Source organism: Schistocerca americana, chromosome 4 (genome assembly GCF_021461395.2).
Source record: "Schistocerca americana isolate TAMUIC-IGC-003095 chromosome 4, iqSchAmer2.1, whole genome shotgun sequence".
In the NCBI taxonomy this organism is placed as follows: domain Eukaryota; kingdom Metazoa; phylum Arthropoda; class Insecta; order Orthoptera; family Acrididae; genus Schistocerca; species Schistocerca americana.
Window position 1 is genome coordinate 775,400,480 of NC_060122.1, and position 17,322 is coordinate 775,417,801.

At 37.3% G+C, this 17,322-nt stretch overlaps 1 protein-coding gene across 1 annotated transcript in view; it reads left to right on the forward strand.

Moving 5' to 3' along the window:
• Window positions 1–17,322, forward strand: part of LOC124612479 (cyclin-dependent kinase 9) — a 49,477-nt gene that overhangs the window by 20,207 nt on the left and 11,948 nt on the right. Inside the window, exon 6 of the mRNA XM_047140712.1 lies at window positions 5,200–5,470. Coding sequence (XP_046996668.1) covers window positions 5,200–5,470 — 271 coding nt within the window. The remainder of the gene's footprint in view (window positions 1–5,199; window positions 5,471–17,322) is intronic.

The window sequence follows — 17,322 nt, forward strand, 5'->3', positions numbered from 1 at the left end:
CTTATTAAACTGATAGTTAGGTGATTTTCACATCTGTCAACACCTGCTTTCTTTGGGATTGGAATTATTATATTCTTCTTGAACTCTGATGGTATTTCGCCTGTCTCGTACATCTTGCTCACCGGGTGGTAGAGTTTTGTCAGGACTGGCTCTCCCAAAGCTGTCAGCAGTTATAATTGAATGTTGTCTACTCCCGGGGTCTTGTTTCTACTCAGGTCTTTCAGTGCTCTGTCAAACTCTTCACCCAGTATCATCTCTCCCATTTCATCTTCATCTACATCCCCTTCCATTTCGATAATATTGTCCTCAAGTACATCGCCCTTGTATAAACCCTCTATATACTCCTTCCACCTTTCTGCCTTCCCTTCTTTGCTTAGAACTGGGTTTCCATCTGAGCTCTTGATATTCATACAAGTGGTTCTCTTTTCTTCCAAAGGTCTCTTTAATTTTCCTGTAGGCAGTATCTATCTTACCCCTAGTGATATGCGCCTCTACATCCTTAAATTTGTGCTCTAGCCATCCCTGCTTAGCCATTTTGCAGTTCCTGTCGATCTCATTTTTGAGACTTTTGTATTCCTTTTTGCCTGCTTCATTTACTGCATTTTTATATTTTCTTCTTTCATCAATTAAATTCAATATTTCTTTTGTTACCCAAGGATTTCTACTAGGTCCCATCTCTTTAAATTCCCACCTTTTTGCAGTTCATAAGCAATAGATTGTGGTCAGAATCCACATCTGCCCCTGGAAATGTCTTACAATTTAAAACCTGGTTCCTAAATCTCTGTCTTACCATTATATAATCTGTCTGATACCTTTTAGTATCTCCAGGCTTCTTCCGTGTATACAACCTTCTTTCATGATTCTTGAACCAAGTGTTAGTTATGATTAAGTTATGCTCTGTGCAAAATTCTACCAGGTGGCTTCCTCTTTCATTTCTTACCCCCAGTCCATATTCACCTACTACATTTCCTTCTCTTCCTTTTCCTACTATAGAGTTCGTCACCCATGACAATTAAGTTTTCGTCTCCCTGCACTATCTGAATAATTTCTTTATCTCGTCAGTCATTTCATCAATCTCTTCATCATCTGTGGAGGTAGTTGGCGTATAAACTTGTACTACTGTGGCAGGCGTGGTCTTCGTATCTATCTTGGCCACAAAATGTGTTCACTATGCTGTTGGTAGTAGCTTACCCGCACTCCTATTTTTTTATTCAGTATTAAACCTACTCCTGCATTACCCCTATTTGATTTTGTATTTATAACCCTGTAAGTCACCTGACCAGAAGTCTTGTTCCTCCTGCCACCGAACTTCACTAATTCCCACTATATCTAACTTTAACCTATCCATTTATCTTTTTAAATTTTCTAACCTACCTGCCCGATTAAGGGATCTGACATTTCACGATCAGATCCGTAGAACGCCAATTTTCTTTCTCCTGATAATGACGTCCTCTTGAGTAGTCCCCGCCCGGAGATCTGAATGGGGGACTATTTTACCTCCAGAATATTTTACCCAAGAGGATGCCATCATCATTTAACCATACAGTAAAGCTGAATGCCCTCGGGAAAAATTACGGCTGTAGTTTCCCCTTGCTTTCAGCCGTTTGCAGTACCAGCACAGCAAGGCCGTTTTGGTTAGTGTTACAAGGCCAGGTCAGTCAATCATCCAGACTGTTGCCCCTGCAACTACTGAAAAGGCGCCTAAAACCATAAAAATTAATATTAATGATTAATGAAAACCATCTCAGCTGTATAATTACAAATATATTTTTTATTTTTTAAATATTTTTTAAGACTGCTTTCATTCTTTAAACATCCTCAGGCTGCTGTTTGTCCACTAAACTGCTGGGTTGCACATTTTACGTTGTCAGGCAGGCAGGAAATAATGTCGATCATATCCTTCTTGCTTTGCGCATCAGGAGTTATTTTGATTCCAAGGCAGCAGAATTGCTTAACTCTTTTCGGCCTGGCCTCCAGCATGGAATACATAATAATCTGACATTTTATGATGAACTATTCCAGGAAAGCTACAAATAGCTCAATTAGTAGTGCTTACTCCTTACTACAGGTTTGTTTCAGCTATAGCATCTTTGTCAAGTGAACTTGTAGATGTTAAAGTTAGTGAGTCTACTTATGGGTTAGTTGGAATAAGTGGCCATATTGCATCAGTGAGTAAACTGTCGGCTGTCTATTTATTGCTAGATTTTTATAAGTAGTGTAATTTTCATTTTTGTAGAAATTTTCTGTGATGTGCTTTTGAAGGCTAGGTTGACAATTTATTCTTGTTGATGCTTTATGTTTACAGCATTTCATTGCTGTTGTAATGTTATCTATAATATAATTATTATAAGCTTTCTCAATCTAAAAATCAACATAATTAACAATTATCAGTTGTTTGGAACCTACAGGCAACATAATTGATGGAAGTCCTTGTCACCTAAAATCCTCAAAAATACGCCTACTTTAACTTGATGATCAATTGAATAATCAGTTTACCACTTGAATATGAGCTTACAGTACTCCAATATAGCTCAACAAAATAATTTCAACCCAGATATAGTGCACGAACTGTGTGGAAAACACATGAAACCTAAAAACAAAACATACATAAGGACATAAAAATTAACAAAAGAAAACCAAACAGAACAAAAAGCAACTTATGTACAGACAATATATGCAGGACAAATATTGACTAAAATTGTCCAAATCTTAAACAAAAGAAACATAAAACTAGCATTCCAAATAATGTCAATCCAAAGACAAAAATTTGATCTGGAAAAGCCAAAATTAATGATTTTTACCTACCCAGACATACACAAAATTGTGTGCAACAAATGCGCTAAATTTTGTATCGGTCAAATGGAATGAACCTTCAGCATTAAAGTACGTGCAAGAAATTATGGCAGCAATCAGTTCAGCTTTCACCTACACCTAAAAACCCAAAATCTTATTAAAATTTCTACACAAAACAAAAAGACACACTATGAACATTCTGGCAGAGTTAGAAATATATATGCACAAGAAAAATCATCTAGAAAATTTTGTTTCCATTTGGAAATCGGGGTGGATAAAAATACACCGTAAATGAAAACAAAAGTTAACTACAGATAGATTCATAACAAAATTATAATAGCAGTGAAACACAACTAACATCTCTGACTAGCGAAGGTTACTTTGTAAAGATAAAGCATCAGTGAGAATAAACTGTCAGTTTAGCTGTCTATATATATACATATTGTCCAAGCACTTTGTTCTTAGTGTTTCCGTGTTATTGATGGAAAGTCATCAAGCATTATAGGCCCTTTGCTGTTACTTATCTAAGTAAACGATTTGAGGGACAATCTGAGCAGCCGTCTTAGGTTGTTTGCAGATGATACTGTCGTCTGCCGACTAATAAAATCATCAGAATATCAAAACAAATTCCAAAAAGATTTAGAAAAGATATCTGGATGGTGCAAAAATTGGCAGTTGACCCTAAATAACGGAAAGTGTGAAGTCATCCACATGAGTGCTAAAAGGAATCCGTTAAACTTCGGTTACATGATAAATCAGTCAAATATAAAGGCCATAAATTCAATTACATACCTAGGAATTACAATTACGAACAACTTAAATTGGAAGGAACACACAAAAAATGTTGTGGGGAAGGCTAACAAGACTGTTTTATTGGCAGGAGACATAGAAAACGTAATCGATCTACTAATGAGACTGCCTACACTACGCTTGTCCACCCTCTTTTAGAATACTGCTGCGTGGTGTGGGATCCTTACCAGATAAAACACATCGAAAAAGTTCAAAGAAGGGCAGCACGTTTTGTATTATCGTGAAATATGGTAGAGGGTGTCACTGAAATGAGATAGGATTTGGGCTGGACATCATTAAAAGAAAGGTGTTTATCATTGCGACAGAATCTTCTCAAGAGATTCCAATCACCAACTTTCTCCTCTGAATGTGAAAATATTTTGTTGACACCGGCGTACATAAGGAGAAACGATCACCATGAAAAATAAGGGAAATCAGAGCTCATACGGAAATATATAGATGTTCGTTCTTTCTGCGCGCTATACGAGATTGGAATAATAGAGAATTGTCAAGGTGGTTCAATGAACCCTCTGCCAGGCACTTAAATGTGATTTGCATAGTACCCATGTAGATGTTATTGTTCCCAACTGCTTCTTTTAGATATTGTGTGTCACCCACCCTTCTGTATAGCTTACCCCTATTTTGTTGATGATTTTGAAGTATTTGAATGATTTTACATCTACAGGTGTAGTTGAAAATGGCATTATGGCTGAAACAAGCTCATAAGAGTAAGCACTACTAATTAAACTATTTGCAGCTTGGCTGGAATGTCTTTTTCAGGTTTATTCTCAATTTGTATTCTGCACTTGTTAAGACTGTTCCCATTCAACAGGTCCTGTAATTCTTCTTCACCTTCACTGATGGTACCAGTGTCATAACAAAGTGGTACCGTTGATATTCCTTCATCCTGTATTTTAATTTACTCTTGAAATATTCTTTTATTTTCGGCACTGCTTATTCGGTGTATAGAACGAACAGTAGGGGCAAAAGACTGCATCTTACACTATTTTTAATTGGACTACTTTGTTCTTGGTGTTCTGTCTTTGTGTTCCCTACTGCTTCTTGTATGTATTGTCGCCCATTTTTCCATATAGCTTTCTCCAGATTTATTGATAATTTTGAACTATTTGAACAATTGTACATTGTCGACAAGTCCCATGAGCGTGACTTCTTATGCCGTAAGTCTTCAGCCGCCTTTGTTGATGATTTTTATTCAAAATTTAAGCAGTGGTTTTGTTTGAACCCAGGATGTTTTTGTTACTAGTCAAGGGTGCTACTCCTAGACCATGGGCGTACCTTTGATTCACACAAAGTAGAGAGACTCTGGCATACAGTGAAATGTGCCAGAAATAATATTTCACTTGTACCATCCTTGAATGAAATGGAAGAGAATAAAATTCAGTTGGAACACTGTGTACCTCTAGCCGAATGATGTATAGTGATTTACAAATTACAAAAGTATATCTAAATCACCTACTGTTCCTTCTCTCTCTCTCTCTCTCTCTCTCTCTCTCTCTCTCTCTCTCTCTCTCTCTCTCCCTCTCCCCCCCCCCCCTCTCTCCCTCTCTCTCCCCCTCTCCCTCTCCGATTTAACAGGATTTGATTTTCATTGGACAGGTACACAAATAGAGTAGTGACGTTGTGGTACCGTCCACCAGAGCTTCTGCTTGGTGACCGCAACTATGGTCCTCCTGTTGACCTCTGGGGTGCTGGTTGCATTATGGCTGAGATGTGGACACGAAGCCCTATTATGCAAGGCAACACTGAGCAGCAACAGCTGACGCTTATCTCACAGCTGTGCGGTTCCATCACTCCTGAAGTTTGGCCTGGTGTAGAATCACTGGAGTTATACACCAGGATGGAGCTGCCTCGTGGACAGAAACGCAAGGTGAGTGCTCCAAATTGCGTGTTTCTGTGACTACTGCACATTGCAAGCTGACTCCCTCACTTCTTTTCTATGATCAGTCCAGTGATGTCTGCACTGTCAACAAAATTGTCGTGAGACAATCAAATTATGTCTTTAGATATGGGAAATGAGAACACATGTTAAGATAGTTGAGAATGTAAGCATGTTTGACAGTGCTCGGAGAGTCTTTAAAATAACAATTTGACTCTTATTGAATGGGCAGGATACAGTGATGATCAGTAAATTGTCAGAATATATAAACTGGAATACTAGAATATCATCAGCTGTTTCAGAGTGCAAGATGACCAAAGTGGAACCACAAACATGCAAATAATGATTCCCAGGTAGTACAGTACAGTAACCACTTTAGTCAGACACTGCACAATTAATAATTAATTGCCCTCTGCAGACCCAAGTCCAAGCAAGTCTGGATGATATACAATAAATAGTTTTTGAATAAATTCCACAAAATTGCTAGTCACTGGTGAAGAAAAGCCTACAGGTGGAGATGAAGAATTTCAAAGTCCTGCAGGGTGTTAGTCACTGACTAATGGCAATCTGTTCGTGCAGATTCCAAGTTCAACCAGTGGTATATGTCCCTGAATGGCCAAGTCTAAACGATACTGTGGTTGTTGGAGAGTGATGTCATCCTTGGTGACTGCTCGGTGGCTTGTAATTGGTGCTTCAGTGTCTATCATCTGGAACTGGTGCTGCGGCTGGAAATGCCTTCTCTGGTGAAGGGTGGTTACATAAGAACAGGCCTGCCAGATTTACACCTGCCTTATGTTAGGTAAAGTAGCACCTGCTGCAAGCCCCACAGGTGGTGATTCTGGTGCCACAAATTCCAGTGGATTCCAACGTAGGCCATCTTGTAAACATATTGGCTTATATCTGTTGGCCAACATATTCATTGTCAAGCTGTTCCTCGTGTGAAGTTATGTGGTGGACCTGTAGTACTGCAACCCACCAGTTGCAGCTGCATTACAGGTAGTGATAGTCACAGGTAATATCAGAATGTTGTACAGAAACCACATAATAGTATTTGTGGCAGTACCTGTATTCTTAGTAACTATCTCCTGTTGGAACATAACGGCTTTTCATTTATGCCTGTACTCCATGAGCAAGCATACAGTGTGTGGCAGAGGGTACTTCATGTACCTCTGTTTCCAGTCCTCGTGTGTGCTATTAGTATATAAATGTGTCATGTGCCCATTGTTTTTTCAATGAAATTACATTCAGTTCCGGTGCAATTTATTATTCACCTCCAGACAAGCACTGACTCGTCTTCAGGCTTTGTGGTGGGATTTACTGTATATGTATGGGCTGCAGCTCCTTATGAGATAGGTGTAAAGTTAAATACATAATGATTATTGATGAACTAATAATATATTTTATAGATTAAAATATTTGTTTTAATCAAGAATTCCATACATTATTGACATTAAATATTTTCACATTTTCTGCTGCACAAGGATTTTATTAACTCGTTATTTGCCTAAACAACCAGTCTTATTATGCCAGTTTGCTATTTTCAGTTAAGATGGCTTACATCTGTTTCTTGTAGGTATTTACATTTTTTAGTGTCACTATACAGTGTTTTGGAGTGTGTATTGATATTGACTCTGTTTCCATGCCATTGAGACTTGTTAGAATTTTAGGATTGTGTGCACTATTTTTGTTAGCCCACAGCATAATCCACTCTGTATTTTGACAATGAATATCATCCCACATCCATGGAATAAATAATAAATGGTAGGATTCTTAGGACAAACAATATTTGCACATTACGTGAAAGCATAGAACAATATGATCTTTGTATGTCACTATCTCTGAAATTCTGCAAGTGTGAAATGAAAATTCATTATAAACATATGTCAGTGGAGTAAACTGTGCATCAAACTAACATAAGTGCAATTTTTTTAAGAAAATGCACATGGTTCTAACAAGCTTAAACAGCTGGGGTCTGAACTGCCGAAGTTGGCAGTCATTTTTGCGTGACGTGTGCTTACTTGTGTGGCACTTCATACTTCGCCTTAGTGGGTAAATGTCTAAAAAAGGGTTCCTATCTCTCCTAGAAATTCTAAATAGAATAATAATTCATACAGTGGAGATTTTTCAGTGATGAATAAATGTCAGAATGATTCTTAAAATATTATTGATTTAATTAAATGTTCTTCAGTACAAAAATTCACTTGCACAATGGAAAAATTGTGCTGCACTTTGTGGGTCGCAAATTAAATGTATTTAATAATCATCTAAATATAGTTTGTTGGTAATGTCATTGTAAACAGGCAAAATAGTGATATGATAGTCAATTTTGCAATACTGTTGATCCTAAATAAATTTCGAACTGAAGAGAAAAAAGGAGAAACTTCACACCTTAGATCAATATTGTCCAAGATTTGGGGGAAGCAAAGTGCAAAAATTCTGAAATATTAGTTCTCTTGTCCATTCACAGTTTTAAAAAAAACTCCACAACTGCCCCCATGTGTTTTGCCTGCTCATTTGCTCTCTCAGAAGTTGTAAGAATATGTTTCTGTTGCTTATCAGTCTCTTTCTGCTGAACTGATCTTTATAAAAATTTTACAATTTCATCAGGATCTGTATAATGTCATAGAGTAAATTGTTCAGATTATTTAAAGAAATTCATTGACTCGCTCAATCAGCTCTGCGAGTGATGCAATCAATTAGTCGAAAATTTTCAAAAACTCGTGTGATTTCCTGGAAAGGTATTGAGGTGTTTTGTATTTGACATTTTTCTTACACCCTTGACTGAGACGTTTTGAATTTTTCATGCTGACATGAAAGTTTAGGTTTGTCAAGATCAAGGTCAGCAGCAGTTTGAACACATTTATACCAAATTTCTTCACCTTTGAAATTACAAGAAGCACTCTCAAATAATAACTGGTTCTGTTTTTCTATATTTTTCAATTAGACTTCTGTAATTCTACGTTTAGAATTTCTGCTCGATGAAGAAGTGCTGTAAGTATTATTAAATTAAAATAGTGCTTGAGCCTTTGCAAATATTTTAATGCTTAGCTCGATACCAAACTGCCAGTTCTCTTGCCAACAGAATCATCATCCAAATTTGCGTCAGTTGTTTATAATATGCCCTGATAGCCTTTAGAGATTTTATTCATACTAGTCATCTGCAAAATTGAAATATGTATAAATATAAAACATCCACCATAGGTTAATAAAAATTTTAAACGTTATATATGCTAGTCCCTCATAATGTTTAATAAATCTTTCATTCCAACAAATTATCTTGCTGACAGCTTTTTCAGTTCCATCCTGCACATCGAGATTAAGATTGTAATACAATGTAGAAACAATGCTAGAGACTCTTCTTTGCATATTTGTGACTGCAGACCTTAAACTTCATCACATAACATTTGATGCCCCATCCACTAGCCTTTGCATTTTCCGTCGATGGCAGACAGATGTGTTCAGTTTGGGACATGTCACAATTTTCATCAAGTTTTCATGTTGTCCATAATTCTTTAATGAGTGTAGTTGCTGTCAGCACTAGAATTTCATTTTGATTAACGTGGTGAAGCCATTTATAAACATCTTTTTGTAACAATATTTGATGGTGCCACATCTTCTGCGCAAGGCTTTAAGTGGCATAAAGTTGGAATTTTCATCATTGTCAGGAAAACATGTCTTACCACTGCCTTTTAATGTGCTGAATAGTTTCTATACCATGTTACGGTTTGCTGTCATTCGTTTAAACTAAAATGATGTTGATTGAATGACATTCAGAGTTTACATGTTTTTTAATACTAGATACAATTAAAATGAAAGGTATTCGTCAGGTGAGACCTTATCCCCTTTTGTCCATGGTTCCAGTTCGAAAATCCATCGCCAGCTCGAGCTTCTTTCAATTCTATGGGCTGTGTGTCGAAAGTGACTATTAACGTTAGCTCACATACTTCAGTACAGGGTTGACAGATTCCCATTTTTGTCTTTCTTGCACTGAACTCGTGGATTATGCTGCATCCAGTTTTTAAAAACTGAAGGCAGTGATAAGTTCTCTGTAACTGAATCTAAAAACCAAAATATATATTTGTTGTGCACACAAATGTAAATAAATACATAAAAATAGTACGAATGCTGCGGATGTTCTGTCTTACTATGCCTTTTCTCATTTGTATTTTAGATACATAATATATTTCGAAAGTTCAACGTCATGTATATAGAAGAGAACAAACTGTTTATTAAAATGCCTGAAATGATTTTTGTAAACTATGGAAATTTAAATTACATGCTTTGGAGTGTAAATTTGCAACATTAAACGCTTGGAATTATAGGCGAGTTCATAATTTTGTGTGTATAAGAATAATATTTACACCATTATTTGAAATGCAAAAGGAACTTGATTTTGTAGTACATTTACGACTTTCACTGTCAACTGCCGCAAGAAAAAAGCTCATGACCATTAGGTCCAAAACACACTGTTTACTGCTTTAAAGGATGGAACAGAGGTCTCTCCCATTTTCTGCAGCCTAACTGTCGTCTTCGTTTTATTGTTGCTTGTTACCAAAAATATGTCAATATTTAAAACAAATTTCCACATTGTGACTTTTTACTAGTTACAGCACTGTTCTGTGCTTTTGCCTATTATAGACACTCACTTAGTTTCTTATTATATTACTATGTATCTGGGTGTGTTTCACTTGGCTTTACAACTTGAGTATTGAAAGAAAGATGCATGTTTGCTGCTATTTGTATGCTATAATCACACCGGAAAGTCAGCTAATGGGGGTTAAACAAAAAAACTGCCTGACAAAAAATAATTGTAATATATTTTTATAAATGAATGTGGTAGTGTACTGAGAGAACAGTGGCATAACTGCTGTCCTACTGATTGCTATACCTCGCTATGATTGGGCAGCAATTACATTGCTTGAGTAAGCTATCCTCTTATTTAGGACTGCAACTACACCAGTTTCTTGGACCAATAACGTCGCCACATGTTGTTCATGATGCTGCTGCCTCACTTTGGAATGGCTGCACTACCTTGTGGGAGAGCATGTCACCCAAAGGAGATATTGCTGCTGTCCAGTGTATTGGTGGAGCAGACAGGCTGTTATCTGGGAAGGCAGATCTCCTAAAAGGAGGACAATTCATCAGAATTAGACGGCAAAACACACACACACACACACACACACACACACACACACACACACGCGTACGTGCAGAGTCGGTGCAACTACCCACTACACCCATACCAACCACAGATCCTGCTGGTGACTGTTTTGTGTGCATGACAACCTCTTGAAGAGGCAGAGGCAGAGACAGTGACAGCTAGTTGATATGTGGCGTAATCCACTACTGGCACTCATAGAAAGTCGTTTCTGCAATAACAGCACATTGATTTGCATATCTGATCAAGGGGAGACATCACAATTCAATCCTTGTTGAATTGCTTTGAGATTTAAGATATTTTTTGGAACACTGCTTCAGGCTTTCTCCACGTTGGGGATTCCTACTGCCACCAAGGAATATAGATCTGATGATGAACTCTGTAGTAGATTGAAACCAGTCATCCACAAATTAAAGTAACAAGTTTTATGTGACCATGACTGTATTTACTAAATAATTATAACTTAAGATTCTTGAGAATCTGCCTATTTTGCTCAAGACTCGTTAAGGGACACAGATTCCCATCCGTTTGACAGTGTTTAGAGGAACCAATTTTGGGAAACCGGTTTCAGATGCCCTGAGGAAGGATCATGTGAGTTGGCAAAACAACTAGTTTTGTTTTAGAATTCTGATTTTGCAATGTAGTGTGAACTGGCATCTGAAATGATATTACTCAAAAAATAACAAATTAAATTTTATTGTAATCAAAATAAATTATAAAGTAATTGTATAAAATTAAGAAACTCTCATTTCATTTAGCATGAGGGTTATTTCATCTCACATCATACAGGTCATGTTAACTAGTGGTCATGAATTTCTCTGGGAAAAATATATATTAGACCTCTGTATCATAAGTGTTAAGAAATAAAAGTATTTTTGTTTTATATTAATTTTTATAAATGATAAGACCCTTTGAAAAAGGTATATTTTGTAAATAACTTTTAGAACAGTAGAAAACAAAAACACCAAAAGTACTGGAGACCTGGCAGATATTTTGTGTTAAAGCTCCCTCCTAGGGTGTTGAAATTTTGTTGGCACCCTCATGCTTACGAGCTTTCTTTAAGTTAGTAATTTAAGACGAAAATACAAAATTAACTTAAATTTTTCCACTTTTTTGTAATTTGGAAAATCACAGAACGTTATCTTTTTTTCCTCATATTACCAAATACTACTGATGTGATTATAAAAAGTATATTCTGTGTCCCAGCTGTCTGCATTATGTAAATATTTATTACTAAAAATGTAAAATACTATGAATTGTTTACTCGAAAACACCCAACTGAAAACTTTCGAGAATTAAACAAAATATTGTTTGGTTAATATATTAGCAGCCAGTGCAAACACAGTGGGGAGTATTTTTCTGTATTAAAATTTCTTCAACATTCTACATATTTCACATCACTGAATTTCCAGTGTAAAATATGCATGTTGCCAACACTGTTTCCAGCACTCTTCTGTTTATAACAAAGGAATGAGAACTTGCACATAAACCATTCTGCATCAAGATTTGTGTTTGGCTTGAACTTTTTGTTAGATATGATGTGAGTGAGGAAATACTGTAGTGAAAGAGTGAGGTATGTACACTATGAAAAAAGACTCAAGCAGGTGGTTTTTAAGAAAAGTGGAAAAACCCTTCACAGTTGTTTGACATCTGTCAGATGTATTGCAGAAATATCTTGGTCCTCAAGTAACAGTATTAGCACCACATCCATTGTGCAGAAATTGCTACACTCACTACAAGAAGAAATTCAGTGACAACCCACCTGAACATTCACCATCACACGAATGTGACTGAAGAAGACAGTGTAGATGTTTATATTCTTGAGTGTGAAGTTGTTGATGGAGTGAATGTTACTTTTGCTGTAGCCCCTACTGTGTCCCCCTTAAACGTCCAGGAATGGTAAGAAGCACACAAAGAAGTAAACAGAATTTGGGAACAAGTTTTACACAAGCAACATCTTCAAAACTTTTTGAAGTGTAAATGCAGATGTACTTGGCGCAGAACCTGTGGATAATGATGTATGCAGGAAATGTTATGTGGTTTCAAAACCTAAATACTGCTCTCTCAACAGCCACCTATACTGAGAAGGTACAGTTACTGACATTGATACCATGTAGTTACTGTAAGCAGCAGATACAGAAGTACATACCCGCTTCCTCGCATTGTTGTTTCAAAAACTTGTAAAATAAAGAATGAGAAAGGTATTTGGGCATGCCCAGATTCTTACTGTGGGTGTCCATTGCAAGATGATACACTTACTGTTGCTCTGGAATATTACCTAAGTGATGACAAAGATTGCAGCAGGAAAAGTCCTAACCTGGCTGGTGTTATGTCTGTTAGTGAAAATGGTGAAAACGCTAAAAATGTAAAAAGATAAAACGCCAATAAGACACACACACCTCCTACTGAAAACGGAGAACCCGAATTTAAAAATTGTTCACAAAATTCTACCCTTACAACCAAAATGGATAAAATGCCAGTCAATAAAGGATATATGCTCATGTATTTCCTGCACTAATTTAAAACTTGTTTGTTTTGCCGTAAGCAGTGTCACAGGAAAGGAGTAAGCAGAGATGGACATGATGCTTTTGTGTATATGTCATGAGCAGCAAGATAAATGTTGGTTGTGGGAGTGTGCAATGTGTCGTGGTGCTGAAGTGATGTCAAAGCATTACACCCTCAGGATATCGATAATGATGTAACCTATGCATTGTGGGAGGGAGAAGAGTTAGTGAAGAACACATTGGAGTTGGAGAAGTTTGTTACAGAGGTTAGGGAGGCATTGGGTCATGAAAGGAATAGCTCACAATCATATCTGTAGGATTCACAGACAGGCCATAGCAGAAGTAAAATCAGCCACATCCCAAAACACTTACACATTAGTTCATTTCAACTCTGCTGAGAACTGGTTAGTTGCTTTGCAGAATGAAATTCAAAGTTACCACTGGCACACATCACCAGTTCAATATTCACAGTTGTTGCTCACTTCCTTGGAAGATCACGCTATTTTGCTATTGTCAGTGTTGATCTCATTCATGTCAGTGCGTGTGCATGCTACACTGTCAGCATGGTAATTGATGACATAGAATCTGGAGGCCATGCATTTCCTAAACATGTGTATGTGACTGATGGTGCAGCATCTCATTTTAAAAACCGCTTTCAGCTTTGAGCTTGGTCAACACTGTAGTACAGGAATTCTAATACTGGGTTGTATCGCGGAGTGGCACATACATTGCAAAAATGGTTCTCCATGAAATGCAGCCGGTTACTGTGTGTGAGATGCAGAGACCACAGTATACATTAGAAGAATTTGTATTGAGCCACTTCATTTCTTGTGTGTATGTCAATCTGTGGTGGGTGGGAAAGATGATATAAGTCTCTCTTAATGAGCTGCAAGGTATAACCGTCTCCCTTATGACACCTCATGGTCCTGCTAATTCTTTAAAGTGGCCATTGTCAACAGATCAGTGTGCAGTTCCCATCTCCCAAGTGCTGCTGTTGTTGGATCATCCTTGTCTGTGTGTAAATTCAGCTTGACTACACAACTTCAATGAGAAGCAGATGAGGAAAAAAAGTGAGATCTTTTCAACAGTGCAGTGTTGGTTGTTGCATTGTAGGCAATTTTAAATTGTGGGAAGTCATGAGGAATTAAAATCATGACGGAAGACAATAATAATTTGTGAATAATATCATGAAAAGAAAAATTAGTATAAATATTCTGTATCCTATTTTTGTTAAAAGATGCTTTTGAACAAAATTATGAATTGTGTTTAAACTCACATATAATATTGTAAAGTAATTATTTTGATTCAGAAAGGCCCATTTTGCATGACATTTACCTAAAATCAGCGATCAAATTAAGTATTTAAGTGTCCATGATTTTTTTTTGACCTTGAAAGTAGAGCTAAGTCTACCTAAAAAATTTCTGACATTTTGTATAGGCAAGTATTGCCCACTCTGATTGTATGTTCTGTAAGTAAAATGGCCAACTAAAGTACCATGAAATTTTTGGAATATTTAGGATGAGGTTTTGGAGAAAATAATTTCTAAATAATCAAAAAAATTCAGATTCTTTCATCTTTATGTGCAAATATTTTGGCAGTTTGAATTTCATGCAGTAATGTCATAGCTGACAGTTAGCAGTCTTGCCACTTTATCATTTTTGAAGACATTTGACATCCTGTGACTATTCATATTTTGAAAACATAATTTTGAAATTCACAAAAGAGTTTATTTTTGAAAAAACAGAGAGAGAGAGAGAGAGAGAGAGAGAGAGAGAGAGAGAGAGAGCGCACGCTAGCTCAGAAATGTGTACATATTAATCATGTCTCATATCGGGGAACAAAGTGTTTATTGAAAATAAATTCATCTCTCTATCAGTTTTGGTTTCTTTATTACAATTTTCCCTTTTGTTAAGGCATTTTCACAAATACTCTCATTTAGAGAGGTCTGTAGCATTTTAACAAATCAGGAAATCAAAATATTGCAGTTTTGGAGAAGTATCATATGGAACTTCAACATATATTTTTTTCAGCAAACTTTGAAATAGTGATGTGACACATTCACTCTTGACCTGTATGATTTGAGATGAAATCGCCCATAAGGTAAAACTAGGGAAAATGTAAATTGTGTAAAACAGAAAATCGGATACAGAACAAACACATGAAAATATTAACAAATAATTAGAAAACTATAGTAGCAATGGACATTTATTAGACCATCCGTGTTCAGGGAGTGTAACCAAGCAATAGCCTTGGGAGAGGCTTTCATGAAGTCTTCCAGTATCCTTCAAATTATTTTATTGCAGAGTCACAAATATTGTGGTGTACTGTTTGCCCACATTCAGGCCCATGCATGTTCTGTTCTGATGCTGTTGAGGCTGCTCTAGATTTTTTATGCTAGTCAGTCTGATTCACCAGACATTGTCCAGCAAACAATATGGTGTCAGATCACTGGCTTTCTTCTAAATGACAAGGAGCAGGTTGCTGAAGACTGGCAACTAAGCTTTGTAAATTTAAGGCTGGTATCTGTAAGGTGACAAACTTCGTTAATTTAAGACTTTCTTTGGTATATTGTATACATTGCTCCAGGCTGTTCAAATGCTACCTCATAGGGAATGTGTTCCTGTGAGCGAATTTGCTCATTCTTGGGAGTTGCAAATAGTGTGTGGCTACCTACCACGTGGCCCAAGTGCATGCTTTCTGCATATGTTTGACCTGCTTGGACACCCCTGTCAGCATCTGTGCATTAAGTGTAGCACAATTACATATGCTACGGCCCAGCTGCAAGACTGCGCACATTTCAGCCGTTTGCCTGCCCTAGTTCACTTATGCCCGCCTTGCTGCACTTGGGCAGCCACACGAGGTGGAACAGCCTGTTGTACTCCATCGTTGGTCCACTGCCTGTTGTCTGAGATCTGATGGTGGTAAAGCAGAAAGAAGAAGCCAGGAAACTGGTGTTGATTTTTGTCTCCTGGTGACCATTTTTATTGTGTCGTTAAGCTGGACATTGATCTGACTTGACTGTTTCAAACCCACACAGGAGTGTAGTATTTAGGATCAGAAAACTGAGTTGATTGTGCGACTTTATGTAAAGTATCTGTATGGGCTTCTCTTCCTGTTCCATCCAGGTTACTAGTAATATTTCCCATTTCAACTTCCTTATCCAGACATCTCAAGATGTTTCAGAAATGTCAGAGGTTAATATTATGAAAAAGATAGATTGCTGCCATTTATCATACAGTGGAGATGTTGAGTTGCAGACAGGCACAACAAAAATACTGATAAAAAGTAAGCTTTCCGCCTAAAGGCCTTTTTGTGAATTGGACAACACACACACACACACACACACACACACACACACACACACAGTCACTGCCAGTCTGGCCACATCAGCCAGAGACAGTAGTTATAGGTATGCGAGTTGCTTTTGCTTGGAAAAATACCGGGTGATCAAAAAGTCAGTATAAATTTGAAAACTTAATAAACCACGGAATAATGTAGATGGAGGGGTAAAAATTGACACACATGCCTGGAATGACATGGGGTTTTATTAGAACAAAAAAAACTCATATTGCTAGATGCGTGAAAGATCTATTACGCACGTCGTTTGGTGATGACCGTGTGCTCCGCCACCACTTTCGTCATGCTTGGCCTCCCAGGTCCCCAGACCTCAGTCCGTGCGATTATTGGCTTTGGGGTTACCTGAAGTCGCAAGTGTATCGTGATCGACCGACATCTCTAGGGACGCTGAAAGACAACATCCGACATCAATGCCTCACCATAACTCCGGACACGCTTTACAGTGTTGTTCACAACATTATTCCTCGACTACAGCTATTGTTGAGGAATGATGGTGGACATATTGAGAATTTCCTGTAAATGCTTTCTTATGCTAATTATTGCTATTCTGATCAGATGAAGCGCCATCTGTCGGACATTTTTTGAACGTTTGTACTTTTTTTTGTTCTAATAAAACCCCATGTCATTCCAAGCATGTGTGTCAATTTGTACCCCTCTATCTACATTATTCTGTGATTTATTCAGTTTTCATCTCCCTGTTTCTAGTTCACAAACAGTTCCTTTCACCTATTAAACAACCATTTCGGCTGGTTCTAATAACTTATCGCTTTATTTCCATTTCCGTTTTTCCCACATCACCGATCATTTTTAGCTGCTTCCCACAG